The sequence below is a fragment of the Macaca thibetana genome, chromosome 12 (assembly GCF_024542745.1).
Source record: "Macaca thibetana thibetana isolate TM-01 chromosome 12, ASM2454274v1, whole genome shotgun sequence".
Taxonomy (NCBI): domain Eukaryota; kingdom Metazoa; phylum Chordata; class Mammalia; order Primates; family Cercopithecidae; genus Macaca; species Macaca thibetana.
The window spans coordinates 27,664,668-27,684,633 of record NC_065589.1 but is presented as its reverse complement, the minus strand read 5'-3'; the positions used below and the strand labels follow the sequence as shown (position 1 = coordinate 27,684,633).

The 19,966-nt window shown below is 35.8% G+C and overlaps 1 protein-coding gene across 1 annotated transcript in view; it reads right to left on the bottom strand.

Moving 5' to 3' along the window:
* The window catches only part of ABCA12 (ATP binding cassette subfamily A member 12), a 308,829-nt gene that overhangs the window by 60,869 nt on the left and 227,994 nt on the right, over positions 1-19,966 (bottom strand). Inside the window, exons 20-25 of the mRNA XM_050751315.1 lie at positions 17,600-17,719; positions 14,077-14,167; positions 11,442-11,621; positions 10,594-10,909; positions 7,539-7,653; positions 534-863 (exon numbers count right to left, since the gene is read on the bottom strand). Coding sequence (XP_050607272.1) covers positions 534-863; positions 7,539-7,653; positions 10,594-10,909; positions 11,442-11,621; positions 14,077-14,167; positions 17,600-17,719 — 1,152 coding nt within the window. The remainder of the gene's footprint in view (positions 1-533; positions 864-7,538; positions 7,654-10,593; positions 10,910-11,441; positions 11,622-14,076; positions 14,168-17,599; positions 17,720-19,966) is intronic.

Here is a 19,966-nt window from a genome sequence, read left to right as displayed (position 1 = left end):
AAATTTGCTTCTGCTTTCTAAATTTCAGTCAGTAATCTTAATGCTTTAATTAAAACTCTTAAATTAATGTAGTGCTTCTGAATTGAAAAGGCAGAAAAGAATTTAAGGTTGATTATATGCTGTCGGTGCATTTGTCTTTACACATTTAAGCTATATTGTATGTCATGAGAACCACGAGAATTGTTCACATATGAGAATAATTCCAATACCAGAGGCTCCAAGATGTTTCAGGAACTGGACCAGAGAGAAGTCAGAATTCTTGACGACCTCTAAAACATGATGTATGACAGTTTAACTGTTCTTTCTTTAGGAACTATTTCTTAACAGTATCACATATCATGGTTTTGTAAGCTCTTCATTGTCTTGTATGGTATACAATGATGTAGGAAAAGCTATCATTAGGACATTGAGCTTACTTTGCTTTCACTGAATTTCGAATTTAGATAAGTGAACTTCCAGTTTGAGAATCCAAAAATAAACAAACAAACAAAAAACGGTCATTTCCCACTCTGCCATTCCAACAGTTGACTTACCATGAACACTTTGACTACATAGCTCAACTCATTCTCTACTGTAACCAGAACAATAAATGGAAAGAAGGCAATGATGTAGATTAGGCTTCCAATCAGAGCTGCGATGTTGGTGTTGTTGAAGAAGACACTGATAAGATAGCTCATGGCAATAACTGAGAAGCTGTAGTCCGAAAAATACAGGAACAAAATGAACCCATTTGTTTTAGGAAGAATATTGCCAAGCTTGAGTATAATGATGAGGATCACGATGGTAACGAGTAAAAATCCGACACTCTCTATAAGCCAGGCAAAAAAATGGCTGCAGGAGTTCACACCCATCATCTTCATGTACTGTAAGAAGAAAAAGTGTGAGGCGCTTGTTATGCTGATATTCTCCCAAATAAAAATTATTCCCTGCATTATGTCGAAATGTCATTATAGTCTCTCTATATATGGAACTAGGCATTTTAATCATTTACATAAATCAAGAATTTATCTATGCTTGCTATGTGAAATATGCCTATATAAACCAGAACATCTTAGATTATTTGTTCATAGAATGGCACAATATAATAAACAATTTGGATGGTGAGGGTTTGTTTAATTACAGTTCCGCTTGATAATTGTTATCCAGCTGACATCTCTAGATTAAACCAATTTAGAATAGATTATCAAATTTATGGTATCCTCTGAATAATTGTACATGATTTTGACATTTGTGCAGGCATGAGCATTTCAAGCTGGTGAAAAACCATGGCTTAACTACTAGAGTTCAGTGTAGAGACTGAGCTCATAAAAATCCGTAATTTTTTTTTTTTTTTACTAAACACTAATGAACAACACAATCAGTATTTATGTTCCTGAGAGAAACAGTATACCTGATTCCTAAGAATTTAAAACACAGAAACTTAAGGGAGACCTTCCGCCTTTAGCTACAGCCTTCCCATCCTTAACACTTACTGGCAGTCTGGGTCAATATTTGTCATCCTTGTTTTCCAAAAAGCCATTTAAACATTCATAATAAACTCATGTATCTGAGATCCTCTACACCTCTCTCTCAATTGGTATTCTTTGATACCTCAGTGATATCCCCAGAGGCCAAGGCATTCCACAAGGTAGAAAAATAAACCAGCACAATCTATTTGCGCATTAACTCAAAAGGATTCTGAAAGATTTAAAGTCCCCTGGGAACATCACACAACTGGGCCTGTCGGGGGATGGGGGGCTAGGGGAGGGATAGCTTTAGGAGAAATACCTAATGTAGATGACAGGTTGATGAGTGCAGCAAACCACCATGGCACATGTATACCTATGTAACAAACCTGCACGCTGTGCACACGTATCCCAGAACTTAAAGTGTAACAGAAAAGTAAAAAAATTAAAATTGAAAAAAAAGATGTAAAGCCCTGTGGACCTTGGTTTGGTTTAATTTTGTGACATGTACTTTGGTGTAATCTGGATATCCTGGTTTCCAGTTTTAACAATTCATGATTAATGTTAAGCCTATGAACCTAGTATCTTTTTTTTTTTTTTTTTAAAAAAAAAAAAAAAGGAACAAAAGAAATCTCCACTAACAGGCCAGGCGCAGTGGCTCACACCTGTAATCCCAGCTGTTTGGGAGGCCGAGGCCAACGGATCACCTGAGGTCAGGAGTTCGAGACCAGCCAGGCCAAAATGGCAAAACCTCATCTCTACTAAAAATACAAAAATTAGCCATGCGTGGTGGCAGGCACCTGTAATCCCAGCTACTCAGGAGGCTGAGACAGGAGAATAGCTTGAACGCAGGAGGCAGAGGTTGCAGTGAGCTGAGATCATGCCATTGCACTCCAGCCTGAGAGAAAATGAAACTTTGTCTCCCCCCCAAAAAAAAAAAAGAAAAGGAAAAGAAATTTCCACTAACAGCTTTATAACCCAATTTTTTATTTTTTCAAAATCAAGGATAGTCAATGCCCCACCCCATTAAACCTAACTTTTCCAGGAAAAAAAAAAATAGTGAATGCACTGGATCTTTTGCTCTACAAGCAAAATAGTGAATTTTACTTTTTGCTTTTGTAACATCACATTTCGATAACTCTGCTGCTCCAGTTGTTACCAGGGAAACAGCTACCTGGCTGCCAACAGTCTAAGCTGTGGGCTTTAAGCTAATCACCACTGAGAAAGAGCCTGTGACTTTCTCTCTTAACTTTGCCCTTTTTCTCCCCTTATTCTCTCCCTAATGTGTTTCTCCTCCGAGACCCTGTCACCATTTGTAGTAAAGACTCAACCTATGCTTCCATGGGAATGGAAAGTATGGATCAAAGTAGCATGAAGCACAGGTCACTATGGAAAGTCTCCCCAATTGCTACACATGCTATCACTGAAAACAAAATTACATTTTAGTGTGAAAAAGACCTCAGATATCTTATTCCAGCAATTCTTTGCGTGTACCCTACCCCGTTTGAAAAAAATACTGTGTCATGTTTGGTGACTATTTCAGAGGTATTCACCTGTTCCAATATGATATGTTAGTCCTTTTTATTTCCCTTTCCTACTATTTGTATTTTCATATTTTTATGCCTATTTGAATATAATTAAGTGGGGTAGTTATGGAACCTATATTACTACTTCCCAAGCTGATATTTACCACAATTTTATGTAGCCTATACAAACATATTTCCCCCCAGTGGCAATGTATGTATGTAGGGGACAATGTCAATGTATTTCCCAAGGTGGTTTATAAAATATCTAGACTGTATCAAGGCCACAAAATAGAGCTGATGTCACATGTATAAACATGATTTTCTTCCCTGCCAATTGATAGCTTTCTATAAATCACTTATATATTGAGAATATTCTTCATTCCTAGACTTGTTAAAAGATAATTTGGCAGACTTGAATACCAGGACTAACGGTATTTAATCAATGTAATTTTGAAATTTTTGATACTCAAGATCAGATTCCAGTCCCAGAAATTTATAAAAGTTAGATACTGATCATTTTGCTTTTTCCTGAAACAGGGTGAGTTAGGTGCTTCCAAAAGCATTCACTATTTAACATTGTAGCATGAAACTTCAGTGTTAAACTTCAGGATTTTATGCCATGAGGAAAACAGCTGCTCTTCATAAAGAGAAAAAGTAGTGAGAGCATATAAGTCATCCATAAATTATCCAGATTCACTGCCAACTTTGTTGTAATAAACAAGACCAAACTTGCTGATGGAAGGGGGCCCACCGAGAGCGGCCGGCTGTGCTTTCTTGGATGCCATTAGTTCCTCCTCAAAGTGACAGATGTCAGGTACCAGCTTTGTAATCAGAGAGTCACTTGTCTCAAGCCTCCCAAACCTGCCAGAGCAATTCATCAATATCTGATAACCTGTTGCTCAAAGAAAACCCCTCTGCATAGTGGCCAGAGTCTGCCCAGTTTACAGGAAAGAATAAGAAAGAGATTCTAAAAGAGTTTGGATAAATGCGTTGCCACATTCATGAGAAGCTTACGCACAGGGATTGACGTAAATACTGTCAAGAAAAGAAATCAGAAATACTTATATATTTACTTGATAGCAATATCTTCATTCAATTCCGCAAGAATGTCAAGTACTAACTCATAAAGAATAATAACAGTTTCTACCTCAATTTCTATCATTCTATTAACAATAGACATTTATATTATTGGGTTTTTTTTTTTTTTTTTTTTTTTAGTGTAATATAAAGGATGTTGTGACCATTACTGGAAACGTTTCCAAATTCCCAGTGGTGGGGTGGATTTGTGTATGTCAGGAAAGCACAAAAAATTGTTTAATGTGAAGCACTAGGGGACTAAAAAATCTTTGTGTAATTATTGGTAACATCTCTGCGGCCCACATATATTTTAGGTTACCTGGCTGAACTGAGAGAATGACTCCAAAATTCTGTCTCCAACAAAATATAAGCACTGAAAGTCCCATAGATGACTTACGTTAGATCAAACAGATGAATTGAACTCATAAACCATGAAAATAATGAGAAAAAATACTCTTCTGTATGTGTTATGAAATCAGATTTGTATAGCTTTATTATTTTAATTTTTAAAAGCAAAGTGCAGAACAAAACCCAATCGAAAGGCATTTTTAAAGTACTTTTTTTATACTATGGGCTTACTTTAATAAGTAAACTTATTGGATTTGTGCTAATTTATTTAACAAGATAAAGGGATTCATGGAATCATACCATAACAAAGTCAAAGATAAGTGGCTTCATTGAGATACCAATTAACTTGGTTTTCTTGCCAGGATTGAGAATAATTACAGAAGGAAAAGGGAAGAATATTGATTTTATTTACCTTTTTTGTTTAATTTGAATGAGAAAAAAGTAGGACTTGGGCAGCTTTAGACGTTATCGGAATATAAAAAGATGGTATTAAAAAGTGACTTTGAGGCCGGGCGCGGTGGCTCAAGCCTGTAATCCCAGCACTTTGGGAGGCCGAGACGGGCGGATCACGACGTCAGGAGATCGAGACCATCCTGGCGAACACGGTGAAACCCCGTCTCCACTAAAAAAGTACAAAAAAACTACCCAGGCGAGGTGGCGGGCGCCTGTAGTCCCAGCTACTTGGGAGGCTGAGGCAGGAGAATGGCGTAAACCCAGGAGGCGGAGCTTGCAGTGAGCTGAGATTCGGCCACTGCACCCCAGCCTGGGCGACAGAGCGAGACTCCGTCTCAAAAAAAAAAAAAAAAAAAGTAAAAAGTGACTTTGAGTTTCTGGTTGCTTAAGAGATTATCCATCATCATCTGCAAATGTCCTTAGAAGTCTGTGTTACTAAAGTAAGACTGTAAGGGTGAAGGTAGCTATGATCTGGAAGAGGATTGGTTGGAAGTCAAAATACTTCAGTTCTACTGCCAGATCTACCATTAACTAGCTCCAAGGTCTTCAGCAAGTCACTTCTCACTTTCTGAGCTGAACCTTATATCTTTAAAAAGGAGTTTAGATGAGAACTGTGGGCAGTGGAGCGAGGCTGAGCAGGAGGCACTAGGGACATCCCACTCCCTCCAGGCCCGCCTCCATCAATTCATTTCATAAACACACCGTATTTCTTCAAATTTAGGACACCGTTGAGGATGTGCCATTATTTTACATGCCACCAAGAAAGAAAGATTACTGCCATATAAATCATGACACCCTATCAAATGTATCCCAATTTCAGAGGCTTTAAAAGGCGGGGGGGAAATCAATGTCTTAGAATTGATAAAATATAAATAATTGAGCTCCTCCTCTGTTCTGGCAGACAGAGGGAGCTACATTCTGGAAATAAATGTTGAATGAAGTCTAGATGATCAGACTCAGAGAATTTAAGAGATTGAGCTCGAGTGTATATGGCTGGCAGAATTGGAATACAAAACCTGATATTCTGATTCCAGGTTCAGTGATCTTCCACCATGTCACTTTGACCCCAAGACAAGGGTGGTTAAATTTTAAAGGTAGATGCAGGCCAAATGGAGACACAGAGCTACCAAACAGAAACTGGTTCATAGCTAAAAACATGTCTTTCGCATTTTCAGTTGAGAAATGACTTTTCGTTATGCTTGGATACTTTTTGGTGACACACATAGATGCCTTCGGAGAGCATCATCTTCAAACATGAAATAATACAATGTGTGTGTATTGTATACACACAGTTTTATTATATGCATATATATTTGTATATATACTGTATGCATACGTGCTTCTATTTACTGTTTCTATCACAAGTAATATTTTTAAGGTAGGTATTAATTTTGAAGTAGAAATGGACTCCGTTTCTGTCACAGTTTCTATCTCAAAGGTTTTCTTTACTCTGTGATGATTTGCTTCTGAATACTAGGAACCTGAAAGAAAACTAGAAGGTAGGGGCTTGCAATCATGATTATGGTTGAAGGCATGGATTCAGCTTTCTAAATTGGAATTAGAAAACCATTGCATACAGTCCTGAATACAACAGGACTCAAACTAGTTGATGAGAAATTTAACAAATTATAACTGAAATATAAAAATACAGCTGTGTGGATCAATCAAAATTCAAATAGAAAAGGTAAAAAATGTACGTTTAAATGCTGGGACAACACTGAAAGCCTGATGCTGAACTAACAGAAATATGAAGCAGCAACTTGTATCTTACAGGGAGAAATGATCAATTGTCTAAAAGCATTGTCAAGGTAAGTCTGAAAAGGACAAGTGGATGAACAGGTTCCTCTAACCTCATTATTTCAGAATTCAGCCAGGCCTTGCAATAATTATTGTGCCCCAGTTTTGAAATGTTTCATCTTTGTTTCCACTCCATGAGTGAGTATAAGAACGGACTCATTATGGGATCAGTAGATAAAATAATTTCTACTCAAATACAATCTAAAAACCACATAATGCTTTATCATAAATTCTAAAAAGAAGTAAGATATTTTGGATTTGGGGTTAATGATGAAGAACGTGCCCAGAAAGAGGTCATGCTTCACACTCTTGGTTCTGTCTTCCATTGTGATATGGTTATTAACCCAATCAGTAGCATAACATGAAATTCTTAGTTTCTATAAGTCAGGAGTCAGTGGGAAATGGAGAAGGTAATTGAAGGAGACAAGATATACTGGAAAGAGAATTTTCTTTGTGAGAGCCAAAATAAGCCATACGTCTATGTCTATGTTTATAGCTCTATCTAGATCTACATTTGGGTTATTTTAGTTACCATGCCAACAATCTCTCTGCCTGAACAGTTGTTATTGTTGTTATTTAAACTTCCTCTGTTAGATCATAAGTCCTATAGGTAATTTCTTGGGCAAAAAATTACTCTAAGAATTATCATTGTACTCATATTTTATTCAGATTTTGTTTTTTAAAAGCACTTAGTAAGTGACTTTTATGTCACTTTTTGAGAAAATAAAATATTGCCTTATCAGCTGCTTTTGTGATTTGTAAAAGGTTTCTCTTTCTGTTTAATTCACAAGGGATGAGTTAGGCTTTCTGAGTTTATATAGGCATGATGAAAATCATAGTAATTTTTCTGTGAACAGGACTTACTCATAACAAGAAGTGATTTTCAACATACCTCATGAAGCCGGAGGTCTTTCTCATAGACAAGCTTTTTCACAAAGGCAGCTATAAATACAACCCAGGCAACCATAAGCACGATTGGAAGAGAATAAGAGACACTGGTTAGGAAGCTGTAAAACAAAAACAAAAACAAAAGAAAAATTCAGTGACCAAAATAATGCCACACTTGCAGAGATTATAATAGATAAAGAACTCACTCTCTCTTACATTGAAGTTATGATCCTGTTTTGAAATTGAAAGTAATCAGTATTACCCCATTATTTATGAAGCATGAAGCTGATTTAACCATGGGTCTGTGGGTTTTTTTTTTTTTTTTAGTGTAATGTTTCAAGAGTAAGAAAAAAAGACAGCTCTAGATTATTAGATAAAATTGACATATTGTTTAAATTGTGTTTGAGTATGTCCTGTCTGGGAAAATAATTACTATACAGATATAATTGCAAGGCTCAAAACCTTTATGTGTAAACTAAATTCTTATCTAAAAGGCAGATTTAAAATGAGATGATTGGTTTACCTAACTAAAAGCTATATCTTCTAAAATTACTGTATTTATATCTACTCTTAGAGGATCATAGTTATTATGAAACTAAATTTCCCAAAATGAAATAAAATCTAAAGCATTCACTTGTTTTTGTTTATTTGTTTGTTTATTTTTTAGTAGAGATAGGGTTTCACCATGCTGGCCAGGCTGGTCTCAAACTACTGGCCTCAAGTGATCCACCTGCCTTGGCCTCCCAAAGTGCTGGGATTACAGGCATGAGTCACCGTGCCCGGCCCAAAGCATTTGATTTAAAATGCAGACAAAGAACTTGGATTCTTCAAAGTAATGCTCTGGAAGATGCTTTATACATAGTATAGAGATGTCTATTTTGATGATGTGCTAAACTAGAGAATCAATGAAAGACATCCTCAAGCCCCAGATGTGTTCCTCAATGTCCTGCTCATGATGCCTGAAAGTTAAAATTGGAGTGGTTCTCAAAGCACCCAAAGAGGTTACTAAAACACAAGTTTCTGGGCCCCAGCTTCTGATTTATTATATCTGGGTGGGGCCATGTATTTGCATTTTAAACAGCTTCCCAAATGATACTAATACTGCTGGTCCAGGGACCACACCTTAGTAGTCATGGTTCTGACAATTGATACCCTTATTTGCGCTGAGGCAAAGGCAGTAGATGTCGATGACAGATTCTAAGTTGCTCTGTTTATATGCTGGGCTCCACTAAAGCTTTCACTTGGAGAAAGGTCCCAAGGCCATTTCCTTTTTTAATCTACAATGCTAAAAATTTACCTCCAAGTACTCCAAGAAAAATGTAAATATTAATGAAGCATGAGATCACTATAATTCAGTATCACTTTAGCATGCAGAAGTGTGTCATTATCAGAGAGATGAGGTGTTTTTTGGTGAGGGAGCAGTGGGAGTTGAGGCCATATTCCTTTTTTTTTTTTTTGGTCTGTTTCCTGGGAAACTGTATGGCATGGGGTAGGCATTTAAAGAATACTTCTTGAATGAATTTTGTTTGGGTTCAGGTGCAGCCTTGAAGTGATTTCTGGATTTAGAACTAGGCAAAGGCCTTCATTCATTAGCAACAAATCCCCTGTAATGTTTCTTCCAAGTGATAGTGTATTTTAGGTTTGGTCTAGTATGAAGCAGAAATGCTGCTCTTATAAACAGAAGGATCAGTGTAGTACCAGTTATATTATCTTGGGCAAGTTAATTAGCCTTTCTGGATTTCAGTTTTCTCATCTGGAAAGTATGGACAATAATGCCTGCTCCTACTTACCTTATGAGGTTGTTGGGTGAAACAAATGGAATAATATATGTGAAATCATTTTATATGCAACAGTTTATATGTGTGTAAGGCATTATGAAGATATTCCCATAAAGAATACAGACTGCACTTATTCTTTAAAGAAACATCCAGGTACCCACCATCCTAGGTACCAAAATTTATAAGGGGAACAAATGAGCAGGTAACTAGATAAGAATTTTAACTTAATTGACCCCATAGATCTTTATAATCTGTGCAAGCCCATTGCAATTCACACATAGTTCAGGCAGCAAAGTCCCCTCCACGACAGCCTCAACAGCCAGCTAACCTTGACAGTCCACTTGATGGACTCCTTACCTGCTTCCTCATGCTACTGTTGCACTGGGTTACATTACCTCATCTCATTTATAACTCTTGAAGTAGTCAAGGGAGACAGAAGCATTGAAAGAAAGAAAAAGGAAGAGAAAAGAAAAAGCCAATACCATTTGAATTGTATATAAACTGCAATAACTGGGTTGCGTAGCATGTTCAATTCCTTTAAAGTAATAATCGGCCTCAAGCTTTTATATAGGAAGGTGAACTTGAAAAACGTAATCCACTTATTTTTTTAATCATCTACAGAGTGAAAGCAGCACTCAGTGCTACCCAACTGGCAGATTTCTTGAACATTCAAATTGAATTGTCTAAAAGAATTATTGTTACTTCTTTATTCATCGAGGAAAACCACTTTAGATATGGAGGATTCCTAGCAAATGAACTGATAGTACATGAAAGTCTCAGGCAGCACAATATTTATCTCAAATAGTTGATAAAAAATGTGTTCAAGATTTCTTTTTTCAATTTGTTTTCTTAAAATTGATCATGTGCTCAGATATTTTAAAATCCAATTTGGGAGTCGGAAGGGATTGTAATATGCTCTTGTTCATCCCTTTCATTTGACTAGAGGGAGGTAAGCCCAGTAGACAGTGGGTAACATCAAAATCATACAGCAATGTACTCAGGTCTGAAGTCCAATTCTTCCAATTTTAGGGCCAGAATTTTTGGAGAGCTAAGGGTCATTATAGATCATTTGGTAAACACTTTACCATCATTTTGGTAATGATGAGCAGTTATGATGCAGCTATGCCGTATAGTGTGAACCCTTTTTCAAAACAAGCATATTACAAAGGTTTGGTGAATGTTATTCCTTTCATCTAGAATTCCATGCATCTGAATGAATGGACTGAAGTGAGTTCTTAGAAAAGTTGTTGATCATTAAAAAGGCTGAAAGTGCACACTTACTTGTCTTTCATGAAGCAGGGATAAGGAATTGCTTGAACCTGGACTGCTATTTCCTGGGAGTTCCTTCCAGTTTGCAATTCAATGATTGCTCTTTCAATACTATCCTGTAAATAAATAAAAGCCCTGCCATAGATCTGGTTGTGTGATGGAGAATTGTGTGGCCCTGGGGCCCAAATCTTGGTTCTTAGGCTTCTTGTGGTCTGTGCGGTCTTGAGACTCATGCGGATGGTATATTTTATGACAGGAGGAAGAAAGACATTCTCAGAGTCATAGCCTCTGTGCCAGCTTCTGTTAGAAGGAAGCTTAAAAATAACACCTAAAAATAAAATGGCAACAACAGCAGAAAGGTTATTTTATGGTTGACGTTATTCATTGTTTGGAGAGTACACAGAGGGGACAGCCAAACAGTCAATTGAGTTAGTAATGTGACAGTAGGTTCAGGCTCTTAATTTACAGAAAACATGGTTAATTGGAGGTGTCAACCTCAGAGATTCAAAGCTGGAGTTTAAGAATATAATTACCAACTAAGTAGACAGAATAAATGCATCACTCTAAGCCACTTATTACAATAAAAACACTTTTAGATAAATTATCTTGACTGATTATGAGGATGGACTCAACTTCACTCTAACTATGTAATCCTTTTCAATCTTAAGTACACCAACAAAATTAGACATACTTAGAAATTATAGTTGGTTGCCTACATGAAAGGTTCTCTTTTCTAAGGACATCAAAGGACCTAATGACCCCCACACTAGTTTTCTGAGTTCTGGATGAAAGACGTGAGGAAAGAATTTGGCCAATTTTAGTACAAAGAGAAGCTCAAACGCTAAGAGAATAGCACTTACTTCCAAAGAGTTCATTGCTTTTGTAGAGCCTTTTGGCCTCTCTCTCCATTTCCTCTATGGTTTTTGCTGCCTGAATACGGTCATATAATACACAAGAGGAAATATTTACTGTCAGGGAAGATAGCGTGTTAAGCTGATCAATGATGTCAATGTTGTTCTCTAATTTCAGCCTTAGAATGTCTAAAGAGGCAAAGCAAAAGAGACAAAAAAAAAATTATGGTCTTGATTCTGGTAGTAATTAGATGAAACACTGATTTTTTTGTAAACACTAAACTAGATTATAAATAACGAAAGGCTGCAGAATTTACTCTAAAAATATCTAGTATTCTACACCAAAGAAAATGGGTCGTTATGCAAATATTCATTGAGGAGCCGAGCTAGTTACAAATACAGTAAACCTACGTTCTAGGAAAGATACAAGATAATTTAAAAATATATTTTGTTACAATTTAATTAACAAAGAACTAAGACGAATAAATTTTTAAAAATCTATCTACATGTAGTTAGGACAAAAAACTATAAATCAGAGATGCGAGTTTAGAATAAGCTAAACAGAAATGCCTGCTTTGTCCATGGGATGTGAATGCACAAATTGAAACAAAGGAAAGTCTATGTAGAGTACATAGGACAAATAAACTATATTATTACATAAGCTGTGATATAGAAACATTTAAGACACCTGAAAATATATACCACATAGTTGTGAATTTCTAATACTGTTTGACTTAAAATCTTATGTGAGTTACTACTTTTGATATCTGTATTAATCTGACAAAATGATCAAGATTCCATTTTAGGCAATTACTCTGGAATAAAGGGGACTTAATTTCTCTTCAATTTTATGATTCTTTGTGAGGGAATCAACTGGGACAAAGGGTAAATATGAAATTGCAAGTTAACAAATCATTTGGCCAATTAAATTTTTACTGACTTGATCATCATGAATACTGAGAAGGCTGTGAATATCATAAATCCCTCCTCACAGAACCCAGACATGTCTCTTACATCGTCCAAAATAGGACTACATTTCTCACAGAAGACAACTTCTTAAATGCACTTCTCATTAGAATTTAAAGTGAAATGTTTTACTTGATGTAGATGTTGGTGGGGGAGGGGTAAATTGTGGTTGAACAGTGGCCTCCAGCGGCCATTGGAAATCAACACAACACCAAAGAATTATTTAGAAATTCTGGTAGATAGAATCACAAAAACACTTCAAAAGGTCAGTGTCCCCCAAATTCAAACTATATAATCTCTTCAATACTAAGTTACATATGTAATTATACAAGCATAGAGTCTCAATGCTACATTCATTTTAATCTTATTTTAAATTCTAAGCCTCACTTCCTAGTTCAGAAGTTAGAAATGACAAAATTTATATAAGAACTTTTTAGTTTAGCCCTGATATGTTAATCAAATAGTTCCTTGCCCAAATGATACTTTTAGAGAATAAATCCACTAGTACCTTTATTTAATCAAGCTGGGTTGACTATCATAATATGTGTACATTCATATACAATACAAATATAGGCATAATTCTTCCCCACTGGTTTAGAACCTAAATCATATACGTCCCAGCATTGCCAGGGAGGAGGAGGGGCACTTGCTCTGCTACTGCCAAATTCTGATGCTCTCAATCCGTTTCTCATACCCATGGTTGCATAGCAACAGTGAATCAGACACAGCCTGAATTAGATGTCTTGCATCCCTTAGGTTGAAGGTGGGGAAGTGGCGGAGGGAATGCATAAGTTTAGACAACTTCCTTTGATCTTCTGCAGGCTCTTCCTTTTAAATGACCATGTGAGGAGGACCCAACCTTGAATACTGATTTCAGATTATTTTCTTTTGAGTCTCCCCATTGTGTTTTTCTTGCTTTTGCTAACTCTATATCTCTTCCAATTACATTCTGGATTAGTCAAGTGATACTGAGGACAATGGAGATAAAAATGTTAAATGTAGCCAGAAACAAATAATTTAAGTTTCCCTTGTCCTTAAGGACTTGCCTTTCATTAAGTCACTAAAATAACAGTGCTCCCTTACTTCTAATAACCTACCCATGATTGAAGAAAAAAAACTGCATTTATATTACATAATAACAATATTATTTTTTTTGAGACAGGGTTTTACTCCTGTCACCCAGGCGGAAGTGCAGTGGCATGATCTCGGCTCACTGCAACCTCCACCCCCCAGGTTCAAGCAATTCTCCTGCCTCAGCCTCCCAAGCAGCTGGGATTACAGGCATGTGCCACCATGCCTAGCTAATTTGTGTATTTTTAGTAGAGATAGGGCTTCACCATGTTGGCCAGGCTGGTCTCGTAACTCCTGACTTCAAGTGATCTGCCCGTGTCTGCCTCCCAAAGTACTGGGATTACAGGTGTGAGCCACCACGCCTGACCTGCATTATAATTATTGAAACTAACTACAGACACTGAGCTTGTAAATAATCATGACTACTTGTAATTGTACAACTAACTGGGAAGAAGATGGGGGGATATATCCAGTGTCTCATTTTTCTTTGAATAACTAGCTAGATACTAAATACAGAAGAAAAGGGGGAAAATGTTATCATATGGAACAATGTTGTTTATATTTCCGACATGACTCATGAACAAAAGCTTTGTGAATTTGGACTCACCGAGTTCATCTATCTGTTTCAATAGTTCAACAGCATCAAGTCCCACGGAGAATTTTACAAAAACTTGCACAAAAGGGTTCCTTAGAGTATTCTAACAAATAATAATTAAAAATCAGTTTCAATACAAGAAAAATCATGTTTGACATTGTCTCTCTAATAACCACCACAGTGAAATGCAGTAACCAGAACTGGGCATGATCAATGCACTGTCTTGCAAAGGCTCACAGAGAAATCCTTGAGAAGAAAAGAGAAGATTGGGGGTTGGTAATGACTTGACAGGCTGGGCTGTTGCTTGTCCATAGATACAAATTGGTCAGCATGCACAGTGGCCAGATGTGACTACAATTATCAACATTAGAAAATTATATTCAATTTAACAGAATTTTTCCTTGTAGCTATATTATTCCTTTTTACCGTATACTGTATACAATGTTGTGATTCATGGTTGAACTTTGTTCACTTGAAACACAAACAACTCTTAAAAATCATGATGTCTCCTTGGAATCTGACATCACAACTGATTTGTATTCAGGTTCTACTACTTCCTAGCCCAAAGCTTTCAGCAGGTACCTTTTCCAGTTTCAGGTAACCTTTCAGTGAAGTAGGTAAGAATGGCTCATCACATCAGAATAGTCCATTTCGATTATTATATTATTTTTGAACTGTCATAGGTGCAACTATGTGAATATGAAAGAATAAATTGATGATAAAACTTTAAATTCTATCAATGGAAAGACTGAAAAATTAAAAGAAAAACCTAATCGCTTTAAAATATAAAGGCCTTTATAGCTATTTGCCAAATTAGAAGACATAACTTCTAGCACTCTAGTAGTGCTATTAGCTAAAATTTGTTGAGCTCTTATAATACCATGTGCTGGGCACCATCTTATAGAGTTTAACTTGACTTTCTCACTTTGTTTACAACAACATTTTGAGGTAAGTGCTATTATTACCTCTAAGTAATAGATGACAAAGCTAGGGCTAAAGAAGCTATGTAAATTCTCATAAGGACACACAATTAATAAGGGCTAAGGGAAAAAATGAAGGAGAGAATTCAACTCAATTAAAGAAATGTTTTTTCATCATATGTGTAAATTCATGGCCTGGTTTTTATGTAAGCGAGGCTTGATTGTCCTTTTAGAGCCCAGTTTGGTAAAACATATTCTCATGTCCTTCTTACTAGTGTCTTTTGTTTTACTGTCATGGGGATGAATGATTAAGAATAACATATTAGTCGAGCACATATGTAATAGAATTAGTTTGCTAAATCCATAGCTACTGAGGGTTCTAAGAGCAGTTGGTGGCATGTTGACTGATGGCTAGCTACCATGCAGCTACATGCTGTGATAACAGTCCTTTAAGGTCTGTTTATCAGAAATTAGCTTCTGCATCTTGGAAAATCTGTATCAGAGCATTACTAACAAATAAAGTACTGTGTTAGTTGCAATCTGGAGACAATCCATTAAACCCTATTTCAATTCTCCCATCACTCCTTTAACAGTCAATCATGTGACATCTAATAATAGGTACAATGTATATTATTTGGGTGATGGATATGCTAAAAACCCTGATTTGATCAATACTAATCCATGCATGTAGCAAAATGCACTTGTATCACATAAATGTATAAAAATTTGAAAAATACCAAAACACCAAATGCCTCCACATATGTGATCTTCACAAGTCTGTCATTACCAATATACTAATTTTAGAGATCCATAAACTGCAGTTCACGTACTTTAAGTCATTCACCTAAGGGTTCAGAGTGGCAAAGCCAGTTCTTGTGCCAGAAGTTTAAAATTTCAAATTCTATGCATATTTGCAATATTACATTTTTCCTCAATAATTGAAAATAATTTATTTTGTTCTGGACAGAATCAAGATCCTTCCATTAAATGATGATCCCTTTATGAACACAATCCCAGAGATTCTAGCAAATCACTGTACTTTAAAACCATTATGTATAGAACATGTAGTGTTAATTCACCACTTTAGCTGACAAAACTTTTCTTAACCAAATAATTTGTGGCTTTTTTTCTCCTCATGGAAAAAAAGTCTTAAGAGAAAATAGCAATGTATTGTTTAGGAAAATATATTTGTCATGAAGTACTATCTAAGTAGCCTTCGTTATCTGAGACTCACTAGAAAAGACCACTTAAAATGAGCATGCTTAGAATTCGAATCAAAAATTAATAGGAAGTTGTGGGGAAGACATTTGATGAAAAATTTATATTTATTAAATACATTAAATACTGTAGAAATTTATTTAATCCTTTATGATAAAATTTGGGTTGTCATTATTACTGTGCATTAATTGTTAGTCAAAACAAAGACTAAATAAAAGCACCTTTGGGGTGTAATTTTTCTGACCATCTCATATCATATAGTATCCTTCATTCTAAGTTTAACTTCCTAAGCATGATCATAAAAAAGGGCATTATTTTCCCAAAAATATTTTAGGGCTCCATTAATCTTCCAAAGGCCTCTCTTTGATATGCAAACCATTCTCTTGAAGCTCCTAGGTTGTCACCATTCCTGCCAATTTTCTTTTCTACAACTGATTACTGGGCTAATTCCGCTGCTCCATCTTCAGTTGTCAATAGCTCTGTGATTGGAACATTTCCCCACATTATTTACATCATCTTCAGAAATTCCTGCCTTTTTGTTGTTGTTGTTGTTGTTTGTTTGTTTGTTTTGAGACAGTTTCACTTTTGTTCCCCAGGCTGGAATGCAGTGGCGCAATCTCAGCTCATTGCAACCTCCACCTCCAAGGTTCAAGAGATTCTTCTGCCTCAGCCTCCCGAGTAATTTGGATTACAGGTGCCCACCACCACTTCCGACTAATTTTGTATTTTTAGTAGAGATGGGGTTTCTCCATGTTGGTCAGGCTGGTTTTGAACTCCCAACCTCAGGTGATCCGCCCTTCTCAGCCTCCCAAAGTGCTGGGATTACAGGCGTGAGCCACCGCACCTGGCCTAGAGCACTTTTTCCAGTGATAACTTTTGCTTCCTTATGTGGCCTTAAACGTAAATTCAGATAAATACTTTAATGAGAACACCTTGTATATAACATGTTAAACTGAATTTGGAATTTATTAACACGTGTGTCATAAATTTCTACCATGGAATTCCCCAAGTTTAATGTTCTCTAGCCTATTGGTATTTTAGGAATTCTGGTTAAGATAGCAAAGGAGAGTAATTTAAAGCAGAGAAATCAATACCAAGCATTTTTTATAGCATTTGACTTTTGATAACCTGATTTACATCACTAGTTATGTCTCTAGATCAACTTGTAAGATGTCTTCTCTGAATTACAGAGGAGCTGCAGTACCACAGGTGAAGTTAGCCAGTTATGAATGTGAGTGATAGATCAGGTACCCTGTCTCAGACCTTCTCTCTGGAAGAGAGGCAATTTAATCTGTTGAATATGGAAAGTTACTCTCTTCCCATTCACAGACTGAAGGCAATTAAAATCTCAAAGAATTCAAATTCCTACTAAGTTGAATGACAGAACCATCTCATACCTGGAGCATTGGAATTGCCTGGTTTAACAGATGGAAGGAATTCATGAAAAGTGGCGACTTATCCATCCACTCTTGAGATTTTTCTCTTAATTCCGCCAGCTGTCTCAGAGTTACGTTGGACTTAATGACAAAGAAATAAAAGAAGTGAGATCCATTAGTATTTTGTCTATATTTCAACAAGGTTGAAATATTAAGGTTGTTTTGTTACATAACTTCAAAAGACAGTTCTAAAACATGAAGTTAGTACAAAAATTTGCCAGAAATTTCCCACATGGTCAAAAGTTTCAAATGACAGCTTTTATAGGGTCAAGTTCATTTATAAAAATTCTCCATAATTTAAGGTTTGATTCATGTCCAGAGTGAGTTTACAGCCAAAATGAAAGCATGACTTCTGGAGTTCTTACCAGTTTTTCATTTTTACCAACGATACACTTAACTTTACTACTAAAGAAACATCCTAGCTTAAGGATAGCAGAAGGATATTCTCATGTATTACTGCTGAGAATAGATATGTTAGAGGTTTTTGGAAAGCAATTTGACAATGGCTATTAAAATAAAATATAATATCCTTCAACCCCTCAATTCTGAACATTCATCTTATTGAAATAAAAATACTGCTACATAAAATATACACAAAAATATTTGTTGCCACATTGTTTACTTTAGCAAGAAACACACACACACACACACACACACACACACAACATTGGAAACAAAATTAATGCCCAACACCTGATGATTGGATTAGTAAATTCAGTGTTATAAAAAAAAATTGCAATCTTTAAAAAGAATGCATTAAATTATACCTATTGAGTTGGAAAAATTTCCACAATGTATTCTTGTATGAGAAAAACTATATATAGAAAAGGATTAAAATGTAGTATCATTTTAATAATGCAATGAACTCAAAGAACTCCGCATATGAATATACATGGTATAATAATCTATAAAGGATTGGAGTAATAGAATAAATTATAGGAAGATGCATATATGAATGCTAACATATATTAGTTTATATGAAAGGAAGAATAAGATCAAGATAAGAGGAAAAGGGAGGTGAGAACCAAGTACAAAAGGGAGAAAAAAAGACCACGCTTAAAACATAAGCTCATATGCTGGTGAGGTTGTGGAGAAAAAGGAACACTTATACACTGTTGGTGGGAGTGTAAATTAGTTCAGCCATTGTGGAAGACAGTGTAGCAATTCCTCAAAGACCTAAAGACAGAAATACCATTTGACTCAGCAATCCCATTACCGAGTATATATTCAAGGGAATATTGGTCATTCTATTATAAAGATACATGCATGCATATGTTCATTGCAACACTATTCACAATAGCAAAGACACTGAATCAACCTATATCCCTATCAATGATAGACTAGATAAAGAAAATGTGGTACATGTACACCATGGAATACCACACAGCCATAAAAACAAATGAGAGCATGCCGTTTGCAGAGACAGGGATGGAGCTGGAGGCCATTATCCTTAGCAAACCAACACAGGAATAGAAAACCAAAAACCACATGTTCTCACTTATAAACGGGAGTTAAATGATGAGAACACATGGACACAGAGCAGGGAACAGAAGCGGGGAGGATGGGAGGAGGAAAAGGATCAGGAAAAATAACTAATGGGTACTAGGCTTAATACCTGGGTGATAAAATAATCTGTACAGCAAACCCCCATGACAGAAGTTTACCTGTGTAACAAACCTGCACTTGTACCCCTGAACTTAAAAGTTAAAAACAAAATCAACAAATAAATGTTCATTTAAATTGAAAAACAAAATTCATATGTAACTTAATTTATGCAAAACTACATAGGAATATATAATCCGTAGAGCAAATAAAGTATTAAATCACAATTTTTACGAAAATGGACAGAGATCAAATTGAATGTTCTTTGATAATAATGATCTCTGTCCACTATTCTGTAGAATATAAACATAATGTTATGTTCATACAATTATAGTTTAATGGCCAAGTAATGGTGAAACAGAGATTTTTCTTTTACTTTAGCTCTGTCATTTTAAAAGTACTAAGTTTATAATTCAAATAATTAAAGCCAACTTTAGAGTGAGAGGGAAATACTATTATGGTTAAATGAAGTAAATGGTAAGTATAGTTAATAATGTTGTCTTATTTGACATCTATCTTCTATATAAATGAGACGTTAAATTGTACAACTAAATTGTACAACTAAATATGAGGCCAAGAATCTATACTTCAGGGATTGTTTTTGTTCCAACTAGTTATATAATGCTCAATATTACTTTTTCTAGTACGACAATTTTTACATACTTTGAAAGTTAGACACCAGTTGTAGAGAACTTTTCTGCTTTTTGAGATAAATGGAAAAATCTC